Below are 19,426 nucleotides of genomic sequence, written 5' to 3'. Positions count from 1 at the left end.
GCTAACAATTAAATATTTCTAAGAAAAGGTATAGTAATAATTGTAACACTATATAATACTGAACAAATTTTTAAAGTTTTGCTGTATATACAAGTTGTAAATACTTTTATTGTAAGAATAATTAATAAAATATATATGTATAATTTTTAATTTATATATATATATATATATATATATATATATATGTGGGTGTGTATGTGTGTGTGTGTGTATTTATTTATTTATTTATTTATTTATTTATATATATTAATTTTATTTTTAAAATAGAATTGTTCCAAGGGATATAATCAAAAATAGATATAAAAAATTACCTATATATTGGATGATTTTTTTATTAAAATTTAATAATAATTTTAACTATCTTTCAAAAACTTATTTTAAAGATTAAGTCATAATTTTTGAATGTGAAAAATGATAATCTATTATTTTTAATTAAAGAAATATATCACAAGTTGACATAATTTTTAATAACTATCTACCATCTCTTTATCCATTAAGGAAAATATATCAAAAGTTTAAGCACATCATGAATCTAAGTTTTTGTATTATGTTTGTTGAACTAGTTATTTATTTGTAATTATACTAAGATATATATATATATATATATATATATATATATATATATATATATATATACATCATTTTTTAAACATATTTTTGCAAATAGTCTATTAGTGTCAAAATACCTAATATTTTATTTTAAAATATTTTAAAATTTTATTATTAGATTTTTATAAAATTAATACACCTTTGGATAATAATATAACATTTTATCAAAATTTAAAGTATAATAATTCTATATAGTAGCCTTTTCAAAAAAATAGTATTGAAAACATTCAAATAAATCCTATAAAATATTATATGAATTTAAAAAAACGAATCAATTTTATACTATGGTTTTTAAGATTTCAAATTTCCCAACTCTCTTGTTCAAAATAAAACAAATATGGTAAATCTTATTCCAAGTATATCAAAAAAATTTAAAAAACATATGTATTTTTTAATACACTCATGATATATGTCTTGTATTTATATTACAAGAGACAAAAATTAATTATATAATTACAGTTCAGTGCATATTGCAGCCGTTGGGTTGAGTTGTTATTCTCTTGATTTGTGTTTGAAGCATTAATTAGATAAAATAAGCAGATTATTTGAGAAATTTCAAAACAAAGATTGTCATTTTCTATTAAATCAATTAGATCCACTTGCAATAAAAGTGATGAATAAAAATAAACAGTAGAAAATAGTAGAATAGGAAAAATAAGAAGACAATAGTAAATATGAAAAAATATATACACTAGTCAAAATAAAGTCATTTTAAAACAAACAAAAAAATAAAAATAAAAATAAAATAAAAATAGAATGGTTATATAAAGAAACATATAACATTAGAAATCTATAGTTAGATTAAAAAATATATAAGAAACATATAAGAAGAAACATATAATGTTAGATAATCTATAGTTATAGTTACAAAAGAGATGGAACCAGTCTTTATGTTTTTATCTAAATATTATAAAATCTACTCAAATATTTGAAGACAAATATATACTAAAATAATTGGTTGTTATTTCAATCCAAAAACATTGCATTTCTACATTAATTCTCTAAGAATTTTAAAATTTATGTAATGATTAAAAAAAAAATTAATTCTTGCACTAAATTTCAATAGGTTTCAAAAATTCACATATATTTTTTAAATATTATGGTGCAAAGACTAATATTCTTTGTATTTAACTACAGCCAAAAATAGATGTAACATGCTTTATTTTGAATATTAATAATGACATATTATTACAAGAAAAATATGTATAATTTTATACATACTATTGTAAATAATTTTTCTTATTAAGACAAGAATATGTCTCACAATTTTATGATTTCTTATTTTTGTATAAAATAAATCCTCTAAGTTCAAATAGTTTTTTAAAAGAAAAACTTGTGTTATATACCTTGTCTTACAAGTCTCCTTAAACTTAAAGAACTCTATTACTAACAGTACTGATAACTTTATTTATTTATTTATTATTTTCTAAATTCAAAATTTCTAAAAAAATTAGTTAAAATTTAGAATCCGAATTTTATATAATGTTTAAAAAAAATGACCAACATGTTAAAAACATAAAATAATAATAATGATAATAATAATAAGAATAAAAATAATAACTTTATTTTAGAATGATATATATATGTATGTATAAATTAAATTAATATAAAAAAGAATAAATTGATAAGTCTTTAGATTTTAAATATTTTTAATATAAAATATATTATTATATTTACATAGAAAATAGAGATATGAAAATTCTATATAAAAATAAATTTATGTTATTCTAAGATATACAATACTTACATATGTGTGTATGAATAAATATATATATATATATATATATATATATAGTATTTTTTTGTAGTTAATTTGTGTTGTAAACAAGTAAAATGTATAAAAATTACTTTAATCAAAATATGGTAGATATGAGTGTTGCCAACTGTTATATAATAATTTTGTAGTAACAAAGTTACAATTTTAAAAATCTAGACCTTATTTTATTTCCACTCTAAGAGCAATCTAAAAAAAAAAAGAAATCAATCACCACATATTCAATATCGACATCCAAATCAATTTATAATTTCCATAATTTACAAAATCATGTCTTGTATAGATTGTAACCATTCACATTACAATCCACTTGGACTCTCAAAAAAAAAAACCCAACCCTTCTATAAAATTTCTACACATGCCACAAACTAAACTAAATAGATCAAAATGATAAAATAAAATAAAATAAAAAATCTCTTGTTATTGAGTCTCAATACACAACATTACTAGGTATAGTAATAGTGACATAAATCTTGTCCAATAGTAGATGAACTTCAACAAATATATATATATATATATATATATACACACTAATGGAAACCTATGTCATTGGCCTAGTGATCTTGCAATGCTACTCTTACCTAGCAATCTGCAGCAACAACATGCAGATTTTGATCTCTAATTGATAAAAAATTGAGTTATTGTTTCACTTTTGATGAAAATAATGAGATTTGCAGCCAATCAAAAATGATTTTTATCTCCTGTGGTTTATCTTGTTGATTTATCCCTAGTCTGTTTAATACAAGAGATAAACAAATCATACAAATCAACTAGAGAGACATGATCTGCACTTCAGTTTACAGAAGAAGAAACATAAAAGCCCAGCTTTTGGAACATGGGGCTGTTTCTTCAACACCATGTCTCCAGTTGATCCCCACTCGATAAAACCCCGAGTTTGTTAAGTGGATTCTTACCTATCACAATTAATAAGCTTGTGGGTTGCCATTTGCTCACAAACGAAGTTGTGACTGAATTCAGTGCTAGAAATCGAGCTGCAACTGGAAGAATTTATGCTGCCATTGAGTTCCTGGCCGGTTGTGGTACTTGGGCCTGGATTCGGTACCCACCTCGACAGTGTGGCAGCAATTTTAGTAGTGTTTCTGTGGAAGAATAGCGTCGGCATTGTCTTATGAGGTAAAATGGGAGCTGGCTGTGCTGATACGCACGATTCCAACTTCAAACCATGTTCTTCTCCCCACGCACAATTTCATTGTCTTCGGGTTATTTTGAACGAACTTGAAGTTGAGAATAGTTCCTTAACGACCTGGAAATTGCCAGTAGTTTGTTCGTGGAACACTTTCTGTCAGGAATTGAGTCCGAAAATCTTTTAAAGGCTTGTTGTTTGAGAGACCTTTCTGAGATGAGGTGTGAATTGTGCTCCAGTTGGGGTAGCGGCGAATGCTGACAGTAGAGCTGTGCAGAAGCTCAAACGGATGTAAGTCAGAGTGTGTGTCTGAGAGACTTTTGGAGCATTTTGCCTTAGGTTGGGCAATCACTCTCCTCCGCTATCCCTGTTCTCATTCCTGTTGAAATCGTCCGCATTCAGCTGCACCAGAAAAAAAAAATAATAGGATTCTCTGCGTTTCTGGGGGATCTAACTCGGTCTCACCCTCAACAGTGTTGGTTGTTCCAGTGCAGGGTCGCATTGCTGTAAACTTGAGATTGGAATACAAAGTTGTTTGGAGAACATTGCAGGTTTCATTGCCTTGTCAAGGGGTTTGATGCAGGAAAGACGACGCCGCGTCAGTTAGAGAGGATGTACTCCTAGGGGATTAATTCAGTAGCGTGCACCGTTGTGGATGTTCCGCAAATTGAAGGTCCAATGGCGCAGCTTAGCTCTCCAGAATCGATCAAGTCTGCGCTGCTGCACTACGTTGTCTCACAACGCTTTTGGTCGCTGTAAGCTCTACCCAATGATTTTGTGAAAAACCGTTTAATTATGGGGTATTTCTTCCATCATTATAATCAACTCAGCGAAGCGGAGCACAAGTTGCTGCTGAAAGCGGCAAAATGTGAGCAATGGTAGTGAATTCCTCATCTTTAGATCTCCGAAGAAAGACTGCTTTCAATGATCACGCTGTGGAATGTCTTGTGACCGTCTGCTCTGTGCAATTTACCTTTTGGTTCACCATTGAGAGAGTGAAGATTTTCGAGACAAGTATTAGCATTTCTAAAACTTCGGTGATGTTTTGTGTAGCTTCGCCTTCGATTAAGAACTGCTTGATTGAGGAAGATAATGTGGGGACGAGGCGAAAGAATTTAGTGGCTGGTAAGCTTAAGGCCTCTCGAAGAAAAGCTGAATTGTCATTGAGGGTGGTGTGCAATTTCCAGCGGGACAATGGTTTGATGATAACAAGAGGGGGAGTTGGAGGATCGGTATTGACAGGGTGTAAGGATGCCTTGCAAGATGGAGTGAAGACTAGATCATCGACTTAGAAGTTTCGAAACCAGAGTCGCCAATGTGTGCCAATGTTACGTCCTCATTGAAGTTCATGTCTCCAATTTTCGGAGTGCTGACTGACCAACCATCATCGAAATTCAGACAAGGGAGAACAAAGATAAATGCGAAACCGCAAAATGACTTGTGAGAGCCCCGGTTTAACCTTTCGAAACTAGGAGCTCATCAAATCGTCAATGCAGCGACCCATTTCATGTTTTCAAATAAGAGAAGATTAATAGCAGCGGCACCTTGCCGATCCATCGCCCTGTAGTTCGAGTATTGGCATTTGCCTCATTCTCCAAATCGAACCACAACCGACAACTTCTTCAATACGCGCGGATTCTTGTACTCTCGAGAACAACTGAAAACCGCAATACCCCACGAATTAAATGACACGGACACTTGCTGGCTGTTGCACCAGTACAACGGTGTTCTACTTGTATCGTCCCAAAACTTAGGGCCTAGAAACCCAACTGGGTTATGTCTCCAAACACCTCTCTTCTTGAGAAGAACCAACCCCAGGAAAACGATCACACTCCTATCATAAGAGAAGACAAAACAAAACAAAACAACAGCAAACAAACCAGGCAGATTAAGCTTCACGCAAAACAATACTCGCAGTTTCTGAACCTAGGCGAGCGTCCTTAGAACACGGCCCACTTGTAAGCTCGGGCTCATGAGCAGCAATGCAAACACACACACACAGTAACAGATTTCCTGCACAAAGACGTCAGGGCATGAGCAGGGACTCTGTCGGAAGAGAATCAAGAACAGAGCAGGAGGAGACAAAGCAGAGCATCAGAGAGAGGAGCAAGTTCGAACTAAAGTGCGAAGCCCGAGACAGCGGGCGAGGCGAGAGAGTGCTGAGCTCACATGGCAGGTGGCGAGAAGATTCTGGGAAGACGAGGGAGAACAAGCACAGGGAGAGGATCAAGAACAAGGATTGATGCGGAGAAGAAGGCAATTCTTGCAGCAATCGAGGGGACGCTGCAGCTTGGGGACGTCTCCTAGGGGGTGGGGGTGGAGCTAACGAGGCCGCTGCGACTCGATTCCCCGCCTCCGCGTCTCGCTCGGAACTCCGCCCGATTCGTCGACACCAACCTCCACATCGTTTGTGGTCTTTTAGCCAGCTTGAGGGTGCGTCGGTCAGGGACCCACCGCAGGACGATGAGATTCGCGGCTGGGGTGGACCAAAAGATAGAATCCAGGACGAGAAAACAAAGAAAAGCATCCCCAGGACTCGGACCTATTTTCCCAGGCGAGCGGCTCTCGTTGCAACCAATCCCCGCGCCTCGGCCTCCTCGTCCGTTCTCCCTCGGTAGACCACGCCCTCCCTCCCTGCCAGCCTCCTCTGCCGCTCCTCTCTCTGCCCATGCCTTCCTCTTTCGATGAAGCATCACTAAATTCGGTTGCATGGCGACTGGTATTACTTCAAGTCTTAACCCCCCAGAATCTGAACGGTTGCCGTTCATTTCACTACTCCCTTCTGTAATCTAGCAACATTTTGCACCCGCTATTCTTCAAGACTTAGCGCTAGGAATTCGCGTTGCCTCGCGAGAAATGTTACACGGTTTTCACCGCATCTTGTTACTGGAAATAAGTGATTTTGGATCGGCGGTTGACTTCGCGAAATCTATTCATAGCTTGTGCTCTAAGATTCCACCCTGTTCATTTGTACAAAAATCACGGTGAAATCACTGCGTGTTTTTCAGTACTCTGTGGGTAAAAAGGTAAGATGACTGCTTCCGGCAAACTCTGCTAGGTTGTAGAGTTGTATAGGACGTGACTTTTTCAAGTTGTGGTCCCTCCTTGGCATTCTCTTCGCTCACATCAGAACTGTCATAAAATCAGGGTTGAGAGGGGAAAAAGTGTGTGCTTAGCCCCATTTTTTTCGCAATAGAAGTATGAATTCAAATGAAGGAAGAATCATTTCATTGTGTCCAGTCAAAACAATCGCTCCACTTGCGTATTTCTTAATTGCTGAGTGGGGACACGATCCTTGCATTGCGAGATCAGAGTCAAAATACCGTTCACTGTCTCTCAACTGTGGATCCCTGCCCCTCAGAACACATAGAATATGCATACAATATTTTAATTCAGACTTTACCCAGTTGAAACAAACTGAATGAGCGGCTAGAGCGGCTCGAAGAGACTTCTAGAGGCATACTCACGGCTTTCGAACCCTACACCGTAGAGGCGCCCTTCGGTTTTAAGTATTTTAAACAAAATTTTGATCTCGTGCAGAGTGGATCAGTTGAACAAGCAGCTTGTGGGTATTCCTCTAATCCATATCGCCGAACTCCAGGGCCAGGGATCCCAACCCGCAGTAAATGCCGGAGCAAAACCAGTGCATGACTCAGAACAGGAAAAATTAGAAAAAAAAGAAAAAAGAAAAAAATTAAGAATGTAAAACCTAAAGCTCGATGTGATGCCAGAAAATTCCGCTGCCAACAATTTCCGGAAAAGTTGAAGGGTGGAAAGTTCATTACCAGCCTCTGGGTTTCTTCTTCTGCTTCATATTCATCTTCATCTTCATCGTTGTCCATGGAGTTTCAGTCTTCTACGGCTCCCAACCTTGTGGCTGGACCCAGTTTTTTCAACAACGCCCTTTGCTAACTTGTCACACGATTCAAATTCTGAGGTAGTATCATTCCACCTTTGTGACATTCCGAGGGGTGACGACGATTGAATGAGGCTAGGTTTTCATGTCCAGCCATGTCCCAGCTTGTGGGAAGCTTATGTCATTCAAAGCGAGGTTAATGTAATGACAAAAATACCAGGTTCAAAAGCACCTCCTCCGTATAACTGAATCTTCAGTCACCACCCTCGTGAGCTCATGGTTTTATTAATGTGGTAATTGTTCTCATTTCCGCCCAACATTGGAGGGGGTTTCTTTTTCTTCTGTCTTTCTCGCGTATATTCTCGTTTGATGAACTAGAAACACTTTGTGAATAAATCTGTGACCCACAGAAGTTAGAAAAAGACAACAACGAAATAAACAGAAAAGCCTTGAGTGTTTCCCAACTTGCGTTGTTTTTTCAACGCAGCACTTGTCTTCATTTTCAACATTATTTGGTGTGCGAATTGTGACGTGAGGATGGGTTTTCAACAAAGAATCGTCAACGTGAACTTCTTTCAAAGTATTTAAAATTAGATCGTACAAACTAGATCAGTTGACAGCCTTCCTATCAAACTTAGACAGGGTCAGCTACAAATGCGCTCAGTAAATCTATTTAGAGTTGTCCTCAATAACAAACACAACGGAGTGTAAAAACTAAAACAAAAAAACCTAAACCATCACTGAAATGGACCAGATAATGAAACATAAAAAAATAAAAAAAAAGTTAAATAATGTTTCACGGATTGAGATCCTTAATTTTCTTCCAAAGTTAACAAATCTCCGGGAGAACAAATAGAAACAGGAGCACACACAAGACAGAGAGAAGATCATGGAATGAATCAATTAGGATGTTTTGGAACAACATTAAGTACCTTCTTAGTGACGATTTCTTTTCTGCACAGATTTTAGCCAGTCTGACAAGGAAGAACCACGACGAAACCGCAAATCTCAGCCAGAGAGAACAAAAGCATCGCAAAAGATAAGTTGGCAAGTTCAAATACAAATTAGGCACATTCTGGGATGCAGAATTACGCGGAATCTGCTCTCGGAATGGTATCCCTGAAGCTCTGATAACTTCGGACAAACCATGAAACCCCGAAACCTCAAAAATTAACCGCAATGGACCATGCGCCGCGAAATTCAAACAAACGGGTGTCGACAACGCGAAGAGCAGTAAAGTAAATATGACGACGCATGACACGACCGGGACCGACGAGGCGAGGTGGTCTCTTCTGACTAATCGGGAGGCAAATCAGGGAAAGATTCCACTTCCAGAAAATCTACGAACCGGGGGGGATTCCTTCTCCAGTTGGAACTCACGATTTGCCTGTTCAGCCGCGAGAGAGCCACCATTTCAGGCACAAGTAGACCACAAGCAACTGCAAATTTCATCACTCCTCTACTTCTCATTTCAGCCTCGCCTCACCTCTCCCACACACGCTTGTCGCCTTTCCCTGCTCTCCCATCCGGTGCTGTGCGCCGGAAGAGCATTCGGTATCTGAAATTTGTAGCGGGGTCTCTGGGTTGCGATTGCTAGCAAAGATGACTTCTCTCAACGAGCTGTTGAACTTGTCTCTGGAGGAGACCACCCAGGAGATTATTGCTGAGTACATTTGGATCGGTGGGTCGGGAACCGACTTGCGATCCAAGGCCAGGACGCTGCCGAAGCCTGTGAGCGACCCGAAGCTGCTGCCGAAGTGGAATTACGATGGGTCGAGCACTGGGCAGGCGCCGGGTGAGGACAGCGAGGTGATTCTGTACCCGCAGGCGATCTTCCGGGACCCGTTCCGCAGGGGGAACAACATTCTGGTGATCTGTGACGCGTACACGCCCCAGGGCGTGCCCATCCCCACCAACAAGCGCGCTGCTGCTGCGGAGATTTTCGCCACGAAGGAGGTGGCGGAGGAGGAGACATGGTGAGCATTTCTGGCTGTGTCTTCTCCCTGAAACTAGTTTTGTTTGCGATTACCGTGTGTGATTCTGTCTTTTGAACCGTCAATGTTTAGCCTCCTTCCCCTTTTTCATTGAAATTGTTGCTCTTGTCCGCACAACCAGTGTTGCGAAGTGTTTCTGTTAGAGAGGTTTAGCGAGTTGAATTCTTTTCTTTTTCTCTCCGCCCTTATCCCACAAACTTTTCCACCTGTCTGTGCGTAGCTCCACTGCGCATGTTTCGAACCTAGCGTTCAAAGCTGCTTCTCGGTTTATGTGCACTTAGAACGTGCTTTACAATCTCGTTCTTGACCACACGATTCTGTGATTGCATGATTGGTTGTATTTTTGTCGCTCACCGCGCTGCTACAGCAAGCTCGGAAAGTGTGCGTTTCTCTGCAAACAAGCGTGAAATCTGTAGTGTCGTGTGCAGTGAAGCAATCAAACTCCCGGATTCGCACAAGTTTTTAAGATTGTGACTCTGGTGAATTCACAGACTGTTACCGCAGTTGGGATGTTTTCTCACAAAGTGTATCTCTGCATTAACAACTGCGAAGAGCTGAGCGTTTTGTGTGTGTGTGTGTGGGGGGGCAGGTATGGTTTAGAGCAGGAGTACACCCTGTTGCAGAAGGAAGTGAAGTGGCCCCTGGGATGGCCCGTGGGCGGTTACCCGGGTCCCCAGGGACCATACTACTGCGGAACCGGAGCTGACAAGGCCTGGGGACGTGACATCGTGAACGCCCATTACAAGGCTTGCCTGTACGCCGGCATCCAGATCAGTGGCATCAACGGAGAGGTGATGCCCGGGCAGTGGGAGTTCCAGGTGGGGCCTTCGAAGGGCATCGCTGCTGCGGACCAGTTGTGGGCTGCGCGATACATTTTGGAGAGGATCACCGAGATTGCGGGAGTGGTGCTGTCGCTGGACCCGAAGCCCATCGAAGGAGACTGGAACGGCGCGGGATGCCACACCAACTACAGGTGAGTAATCGCGAGGGGGATTTGTTGGGAGTGGGGTTTCGTTTCCTGTGGTTGGTCATGGTTGTTTGTACGTTTGGACGGGGGTGATGGTTGACGGGGGTTGTGTTGGGTGCTACAGCACGAAATCGATGCGTGAGGAGGGAGGATACGAGGTGATCAAGAAGGCCATCGAGAAGTTGGGATTGAGGCACAGGGAGCACATTGCCTCTTACGGCGAGGGCAACGAGCGGAGGTTGACTGGAAAGCACGAGACCGCGGACATGAACACGTTCTCGTGGGGAGTGGCGAACAGGGGAGCATCAGTGCGTGTGGGGCGTGACACGGAGAAGGACGGCAAGGGGTACTTCGAGGACAGGAGGCCGGCGTCGAACATGGACCCGTACGTGGTGACGGGAATGATCGCATACACGACGATCTTGTGGAGCCCGGAGGAGCAGAAGTGAAGAAGAGGGGACGGAGGAGTGAGTGAGCGTGAGTGAGTCGGGGACAAAGAAAGGAAGAAAGAAAGCAAGAATGGTGTGAGGAGGCCAGCGATGACGATCGGGGCCTGGAATTGTAGGATAGTGATGGGCATGTTTGATAAGGTAAGTGATCGGCGGTGGTGCCGGGGTGGTGCAAGGTTGGTCGGGCGCAGGGGTAGAGGAATATAATAGCCCCCCTACCCTGCCCTGCCCTGCCGTGGTAGGCAGCGAGCGATGTGGGCGGAAAGCCCGGCGGTCGCTGGACGCAGTAGGTCGAGTACAACAACATTAGGCTTCGGTGCGCGGGAACGCAGACAATTATATACATTCCAGAGGAAGGTCTCTGGTAGATAGAAGCACATGAGGAGGTGTCACATCCATCTCGGAAGCTGTTTACCGCGGCAGTCGCAATAATTATCGATGGGATTTAAATAAGTATTCCTTCACTGATTTGTGTCGCTTGTAATTGCGACTTGGTTAATTCAAAGTGTCATTTTTTTATTTTGCGTGTCTTGGAGCCGGAACTGTGTAAATTATTGAATTCCGTACGAGCTGGGAGTGATCTTTCAACTTGTGCGGTTTCGGGCTTCGAATTTTGAATTGTTTTACTGCGTTTTCATCAGTTAATCGCTTCACCATTCATTTTGTGAAGTGCTATTAGGAAAATCATATTGAATCTGTTTCCCATGACTGAGTTGAAATGCTGAGGGCGTTCTTCATTTGCTGAATGGCTTGTTTGTGTTGTTTGTGTCAGTTTGACTACCACTTTCGTTCCAAGCTTTTGTTTGTTTTATTGCTCTGGGATTTGCAGTTTAGGAGACAATCATTTATGGAAAGTCGCCCGCATGTTTTGGTCTTCTGTCATGCTGATGCTTTGACGTGTACGAGTTTTTCGTGGTAGTCCACCTGTTCGCTAGCAACGCTGACTTGAGGAACCTGTTGATACTAGGAAGTTGTAGTTACAAAGTGAAGATAGCCTGAAGCACACTGTTGACCAGAATGAAATGGAATGCCGTGCCTCACTCAAGCATCTTCTTGAATTGCCTTCTTCAAGAAATCGACGGTTGCTTGTTTCCTAGTTGCCATGAATGATAATTACTTCTCACAGTAGAAAAGTGTAGTAACTACTGTTACGAAGCGGTGCCGAATTCCGTAACAAATCGGTTAATGATTTCATAGAACCTTGGTGACAAAATGTAAGTGCTAAAACTATTAGAACAGGAGTTTGAAATGTTCTTTCACGTGGCTCATGTTTTACACAAACTTCCGGTCAGCAACTCCAGCAAGGACAAAAGATAGCGGATGAAACAAAATGTTCAGCGAAATCAAACCAATTTGAAAAAAAAAAAGCACACTCACCGAAACTACCCAATTGGAGGCAAAAACGGGATTGAACCACAAGCGAAGGAACAGAAAGAAGTAAAAGCACCGTGACGCTAAAAGCGAAACACGACTAGACTACGGACAGGAAGGGGGGATGAAACCCCCACGGCGCGAAAACGGCGGCGCGGGCCCTACAATCCCTCCACACACACGCGCGCGCGACTCTATTCTCACCACAACCTCTCAACCTCACAAAGCGAATTGAAATCTCGACGTCGATACAAAAACCCCATGTCCCCCCGATCATTGGAGCCCTTTCGGAGAGAGGCCAGGGGACCAGACCAAGTGCAGATTCACAGCACACTCAAATGTTTTGCAAGCTACCGCAACAGTGCTTTTTGCTTGTCCAGAGGCAAAAACACCAACCAGTTAGAGGCGATGCGATGGGGCGATCTCGATGCTTGGAAACTATCTGCCACAATTGTGCAAAAATCCCTGCAATGCTTGGGATTCATGCTCTCGCCTTTCCATCCAAAAGCGCGAGCTGCAAAATCCACACATCGCCGCGGGTATGGGTGATCGATTACACGGTCATCCGTGTCCATTTTCACGTCGCGCTAATGGATACGGGTCCCGTAACCGTGCTCGGGTGTCGTAAAGCCGTGGTGGAGTCCGGCTTTTTGTTCCCATTCACAAGTGCATCAAAATTTTCTCTATAGTTGCATTTTCTTTTCTTTTCTTTTCTTTTGGTGGTCTTTGTATTACAACCAAAAATAGTAACCAAGCTATGTCGCTTTGTGGTTGGCCATTGAGTAAAGAACTTAACCAACACAAGAGTTGTATTATTTGCAATAATTATTATGGCAAAAGATGGGTTTAGTCTCACATTGCATGATAGACTTTGGAATTGTCTACTATATATATATATATATATTTATTTATTTATTTATTTATATAATCCAATATGTTGGACAAGCATGTTGGGTGATAGGACAAGACTTCCTAAAGAAAAACGATTAGATTAACTTGTATCTAAAAGATAAAAGATTTTAATCCTTTAATAATTAACAACTTTATAATCTTGTCATGGACATACTCATGTAAGCCAATAATTACATATATAAATAAGTAGAAGTAAGTAGAAGTAAGTTAATTCTATAGTATTTGATATGGAAGCTTCCTAGAAGTTTCATAGACGCTACTTTGACTTCATATGTGTCTTTAATTGACTTTTTGGATTAGAAACGTGGTCAACAAGTTGGCCATGTGCCACACATGTTGTTAGCTTGAAGACCAAGCTAACAATGTGGCCCATACGTAGAAAACTTGCTTTGTAAGTCAAAGCATGTGTCCTACAAAGTCAACACATATTGGAGGTCCTATAGAACATCGCTACGTAGCCCCTAGTTAGATAGTATATATAGAGTGAAGCCTTCTTCACTCTTATCAACTCTTTTTTTGCTTCCAGTCTAATTTTAAGAGTCTTCATGTTTTTTAGTCTTTGGCAATAGCCATTCTAGTTTCTTTTTCAATATACATACTTGTTTATTTATATTTTGTTACATTTGTTTGAGTGAAGGCTTACTTGTCTGAATTGTTTTTCATCAAGTTCTTGTCCTTGAAAGATTGATAAGAATACACTTATAATATCAGAGCTTTGTCTTATCTTGATTAAGAGTGGATTATCCCTTTTTCTTGATAAGACACAAGCATATTAGAAGTTACAGATTACTCTCTTCTAAACTGATATTGTCCTTAGTATTTTCTTTGTTCTCAAGTCCTCTCTTCTATTTGTCTTGAGTGATATTAAACATCTTCTATTTTCTAAGTGTTGTTATGACAGAACTTACTGAAATGAAGAGTGCAATGGCACAAATGCAAGAGCGATTGAGGGAGTTAATGCTTGCGATGCATCAATTCAATTTACCACCACAAGGAGTAACAAGATTGGCAGGAAGTAAAGATATAGAAATGATTGCAGCTGCTTCAACATTTGCACCAAATCATGTCCCTTCTCCTATGGTGGAATGCCCTTCCAGTGTTAGAGAACCAAGAATTGCCCTACCCGAGAAGTTTGATGGCACCAAATCCAACTTTCGAGGATTTATTAATCAAGTGTAATTTGTGATTGAACTTCAACCACAAAGCTATCTAATTCTAGGATAGCAAGTTAGATTCATTGGTATGCTTCTTTTATGTTCAGCACTATCGTAGTTTTCATCTTTTCTTAAATGACGAGATCTAATATTGAATAATCTAGAGGTTTTTCTAGCGGAGTTTTGATCCATGTATGAAGAACATGATGCAATTCGTATTGCAACCAATAAGATCCGTATTTTACGACAAAGCAATCAATCAGTAATGTTGTATGTTTTACAATTTTGACAACTTACAACTGATATCAAGTGGGATGATGCTGCACTTATTAGCCAATTTTTCTACGGATTATAATATGAGGTAAAAAAATTAATGCTCAACTTACTTGATCCTCAAACATTGAGTCAAGCAATTGACTTTGCTGTGAAGTGCGACAATCGCCTTTTTGAATTTTGATCTGAGAATCATACAAGTTAACCTCAATGTAACTATAATTCAATAGCAACACCAACATCTCTTCAACACATATATTCGGAAGTAGAGGATATGCAAATTGTTGCAGTACATTTCAAACTTCTTACTGAACAAGAAAAGACTCATCGTTGTAAAGAAGGATTATGTTTATATTGTGGAGAACCAAAACACACTGCTCAACATTGTCCAAAGAAATGACACAACTACAAAATGAGGAGTATGGCTATCAGAGAAGACAATATGTCGAAAAACAAGTTTATCCAGCTACAATAGGGACCGTGCGGCTGGAACCTTGCATAACATCTAATAAAGGTCTTATTCTCTCCTCAGAACCCTCTCATTGTTTTACATTAAATGTTATTTTAGGACCTAAACATTACAAAGCCTTTAGCCTTCTTAGATTCAAGAGCCTCGGCGTGTTTCTTAGATGAAGAATTTACTAAAAGACATAGCATATCTTTAATAAAGAAAACTAAATCTGTTCATGTAGAAGTCATAGATGGTCGTCCATTGTCTTTTGGAGATATTACTCACGAAATCTTTCTTATAGAAGTAATAATCAATGGTCACAATAGCTTTGTAGTATTTAATATCATTAGATCTCCCTCTAATCCAGTCATTTTAGGTTTATCGTGGTTAGAAAAATAAAACCCTCAAATACATAGGATTTCTCGAACTCTTACTTTCTCTAAAAGTATAACTACTAGTATAGTTAATCAAGTAGAGAGTCATAAGTCCAGTTCAATTAAACCCGTGTTTATAGGTGCAAAAGTTTTCTTGCATGCTGCTATGAAAGAATCACCATATATTATTTACACCACACTTGTTTCTAATGGTGCAAAGACTTCACGTGGCATTCCAAGCCAATATCAAGAATTTCAAGATGTATTTGAAAAAAAGAATGCGGATACACTTCCAGAACATCGTCCCTATGATTGCTCAATTGACCTTCAAGAAGGAGCATAACCGCCATTTGGACCAATCTACAGTTTATCACAAAATGAGTTGACTAAACTCAAGGAGTATATTGAAGAAAATCTAGCCAAGAATTTCATATGCCATTCTAAATCTCAGGTAAGAGCTCCAATTCTATTTGTAAAGAAAATAGATGGATCATTACAGATGTATGTTGATTATTGAGGATTCAACAAGATTACCATCAAGAATAGGTATCCACTACCTTTAATATCTAGACTTCTTGATCAGTTGAATCAAGCTAAGATCTATACAAAAATAGATCTCCGAGGAGCATACACTCTAGTACGCATCAAAAAAGGAGATGAATAGAAGACTACATTTCAAACTAGGTATAGACATTTTGAATACAACGTCATGCCTTTTGGACTTACAAATACACCAACAACTTTTCAACATCTAATAAATGATGTTTTTCAAGAGTTTTTAGATGATTTTGTGGTCTGTTATCTAAACGACATCTTGATCTATTTTAAGAATCCAGAAGAACATGAATTTCATGTTTGTCGTGTATTACAAAAATTAAGAGATGCGAGACTCTATGCCAAGATAGAAAAGTGTGTATTCTACACTACTCAAGTTGATTTCTTAGGTTACATCATTTCAAATGATAGACTTATGATGGATCCTAAGAAAGTTCAAACTATTATAGATTGAAAGATCCCAAAAACGATAAGAGATGTCCTATGCCTTTTGAAATTTGCCAACTACTATCGGATCTTCATCAAAGACTTTTCTTGAGTTGCAACTCCACCTATACATTTGACTTGTAAAAACAAACTCCAATGGAATCAAGAAGTGGAAGGTTCTTTTGAATCTTTGAAGACAATGTTTGTTTCTACACCAATCTTGTATTATGTTGATTTTTCCAAAGCGTTCTTTATGGAAACAGATGCATCAGACTTTGCTCTGGGTACGGTTTTGTTACAAATGGGAACAGATGACAAACTTCATCCAGTAGCCTTTCATTCAAAAAAATTCTCAGTAGCAGAAATCAATTATGAGATCCATGATAAAGAACTTCTTACAATTGTGGATGCTTTTCAAGAATGACATCATTATCTAGAAGGCGCTTTTAGTCCAGTTATCGTGTATACAAATCACAAGAACCTCAAGTATTTCATGTTAACATGTGTATTAAGAATAATTCTTGTTCATGATATCAAGAATAATTCTTGTTCATGATATCAAGAATAATTCTTCTAGATCTCATGATCCCTCTAAATTCGAGTTTAAGAACAACCTACTCTATTTCGAAGGACTCCTATATGTTCCAAAAGGAGAAGCACATTTACGTATTCTTCAAGCTTGTCACAACTTCCCAACAGCATGACATTTTGGATACAATAAATCTTTGGAGCTAATATCTAGGGATTTTTGGTGGCTTCAAATGTAGAAGGCAGTCAAAGATTTTGTACAATCATGTGATGTTTGCTCAAGATCAAAAACTCCTCGTCATCGACCTTTTGGACTTCTTCAGCCATTACCCATTCTAGAACAACCATGGTCTTCTGTTTCTATGGACTTCATCATGGATCTTCCAATCTCAGATTCTTATGACTCTATATTTGTGATAATAGATCGTTTTACCAAGATAGCACATTTTGTACTATGTAAAAAATCTATCACAGGTGAAGAAACAGCTAAGCTCTTTCTTGATAATATCTATTACTATCATGGATTACCGAAGGATATTATATCAGATAAAAGAACTCAATTTATATCAAGATTTTGGCGGACTCTTTTCAAGATTCTAAAAGTGGATATAAAACTATCTTCAGCATTCCATCCTCAAACTGATGGACAAACGGAGCGTATTAATCAAGTTTTGGAGCAATATTTAAGATGTACCATTAACTACCAAGAAGGTGATTAGACAACTCTTTTGCCATTGGCAGAGTTTGCTTAGAACAATATAGTACATGCTTCTACAAAAAAAACACCTTTCTTTGCTAATTATGGTTATCATCCACGACTTGATACTTTTGACTTTTCAAAAGTTGATAATCCCATTGCAAAAGATTTGGCGATTCATTTGTCAGAGCTACATGCAATGATGAAGGCGCAATTAAAAGAAGCTCAAGAACAACAAAAGGTCAATGCGGATATCTATCGAAAGGAACAACCACCATTCCACTTGGATCATAAGGTATGGCTATTTCGTCACAATATCAAGACCACTCGTCCTTGTGACAAGTTGGACTATCGAAGGCTTGGACCATTTTCTATTTCTGTACAAATCAATCCAGTTGCATATCGTTTATATCTACTGGATTCAATGAAAATCCATCCAGTATTCTACGTGTCTCTTCTTGAATCATACAAGATAGTGGATATACCAAGAAGACGACAAGCTCCACCTCCTCTTATAGAAGTAGACAATAATGAAGAGTTTGAAGTAGAAGAAGTCTTAGATTCAAGGCGGTGCCAAAATAAATTAGAATATCTTGTCCATTGACACGGATATGATATTAGTGAACGCACATGGGAGCCAATAAAGAATCTTACAAATACAGCAAAGGCGGTGGAGGCTTTTCATCGATGACATCCATCAAAATTAAGATGAAAACCTTCTTTATAAAAGAAACAACATCTAGGCAAGATAACATTCTACTTTCAATCCTTGTTTGTAGCTTTTTTGTAGTTGTGATGCTTAGGAGATGGAGAATCAACAACCAACGGATTCGACTCAAGAGCCTTCATTTGTTGACCTACCGGATGAGACATTACGATTGTCACAACCTTCAAGATGACACAATCGAGATGAAGATCTTCAAGAATGACATGTTCTTCCTCGAATAAATAGCAAGATACAATGTATTTGGTATCACGATTTGGGAAGGGACTCCCGATGTTTGGTGATTTTACTAGACATAGGAACAATCGTTGATGGTGTTCCAAATGTTCTATTCGAAGGAAGTTATGAAGACCTCAACAATGATCAAATAATTGGGTGGTCTTCCTGCCCTGGTATGGGACACTATTGATGGTTGAGAGGCCCTATCAATCATCTTTGAAGAGAACAAAGATCAGTATATGTTCCAAATACAATTTGTCGCATCATAGATTTTCTCAACATATGATGACTGCTCCTTGTGGAACTCGTCCCTAAAAGGGAGGGTAATGTCACGGACATACTCATGTAAGCCAGTAATTACATATATAAATAAGTAGAAGTAAGTAAAAGTAAGTTAATTCTATAGTATTTGATATGAAAGCTTCCTAGAAGTTTCATAGATGCTACTTTGACTTCATATGTATCTTTAATTGACTTTTTGGATCAGAAACGTGGTCAACAAGTTGGCCATGTGCCACACATATTGTTAGCTTGAAGACCAAGCTAACTATGTGGCCCACACGTAGAAAAACTTGCCTTGTAAATCAAGGCATATGTCTTACAAAGTCAATACATATTAGAGGTCCTATAGAACGTTGCCACATAGCCCCTAGTTAGATAGTATATATAGAGACAAGAGTGAAGCCTTCTTCATTCTTATCAACTCCTTTCTTGCTTCCAGTCTAGTTTCTAGAGTCTTCATGTTTTCTAGTCTTTGGCAATAGCCATTCCACTTTCTCTTTCAATATACATACTTGTTTATTTATATTTTTTTACCTTTCTTTGAGTGAAGGTTCACTTGTCTGAATTGCTTTTCATCGAGTTCTTGTCCTTGAAAAATCTATACTTTGAAAGCTATAAACGAAAATGGGTTACAATACCAAAATCAATCAAAGTTATGATATACCAA

The 19,426-nt window shown here is 38.6% G+C and overlaps 2 protein-coding genes across 3 annotated transcripts; one reads left to right on the top strand and one right to left on the bottom strand.

Annotated features, from left to right (window-relative positions):
* Positions 1 to 4,932: 4,932 nt before the first annotated feature.
* Positions 4,933 to 6,932, bottom strand: LOC112295158 (uncharacterized). 2 transcript variants are annotated; one of them, XM_024546377.3, is made up of 2 exons: positions 5,697 to 6,932; positions 4,933 to 5,540 (listed from the first exon to the last, which is right to left on the bottom strand). In XM_024546377.3, the coding sequence occupies exon 1, from the start codon at positions 6,293 to 6,295 to the stop codon at positions 5,831 to 5,833; it is 465 nt and encodes a 154-aa protein (XP_024402145.1). In that variant the 5' UTR covers positions 6,296 to 6,932; the 3' UTR covers positions 4,933 to 5,540; positions 5,697 to 5,830. The 2 variants fall into 2 exon arrangements, with proteins under 2 accessions (XP_024402145.1, XP_024402146.1); XM_024546378.3 differs by having other exon boundaries at positions 4,933 to 5,184; positions 5,697 to 6,417.
* A 1,915-nt stretch (positions 6,933 to 8,847) lies between these two features.
* LOC112295368 (glutamine synthetase cytosolic isozyme) lies at positions 8,848 to 11,312 on the top strand. Its single transcript, XM_024546868.3, has 3 exons — positions 8,848 to 9,359; positions 9,967 to 10,350; positions 10,469 to 11,312. The coding sequence occupies exons 1-3, from the start codon at positions 8,986 to 8,988 to the stop codon at positions 10,791 to 10,793; spliced, it is 1,083 nt and encodes a 360-aa protein (XP_024402636.1). The 5' UTR covers positions 8,848 to 8,985; the 3' UTR covers positions 10,794 to 11,312.
* Positions 11,313 to 19,426: the final 8,114 nt, after the last annotated feature.

This window comes from Physcomitrium patens, chromosome 18 (assembly GCF_059467195.1).
Source record: "Physcomitrium patens ecotype Gransden chromosome 18, ASM5946719v1, whole genome shotgun sequence".
NCBI classification, from domain to species: Eukaryota; Viridiplantae; Streptophyta; class Bryopsida; order Funariales; family Funariaceae; genus Physcomitrium; species Physcomitrium patens.
Note: the sequence above shows the minus strand (reverse complement) of the source record. Positions and strands in the feature narration are given on the sequence as shown.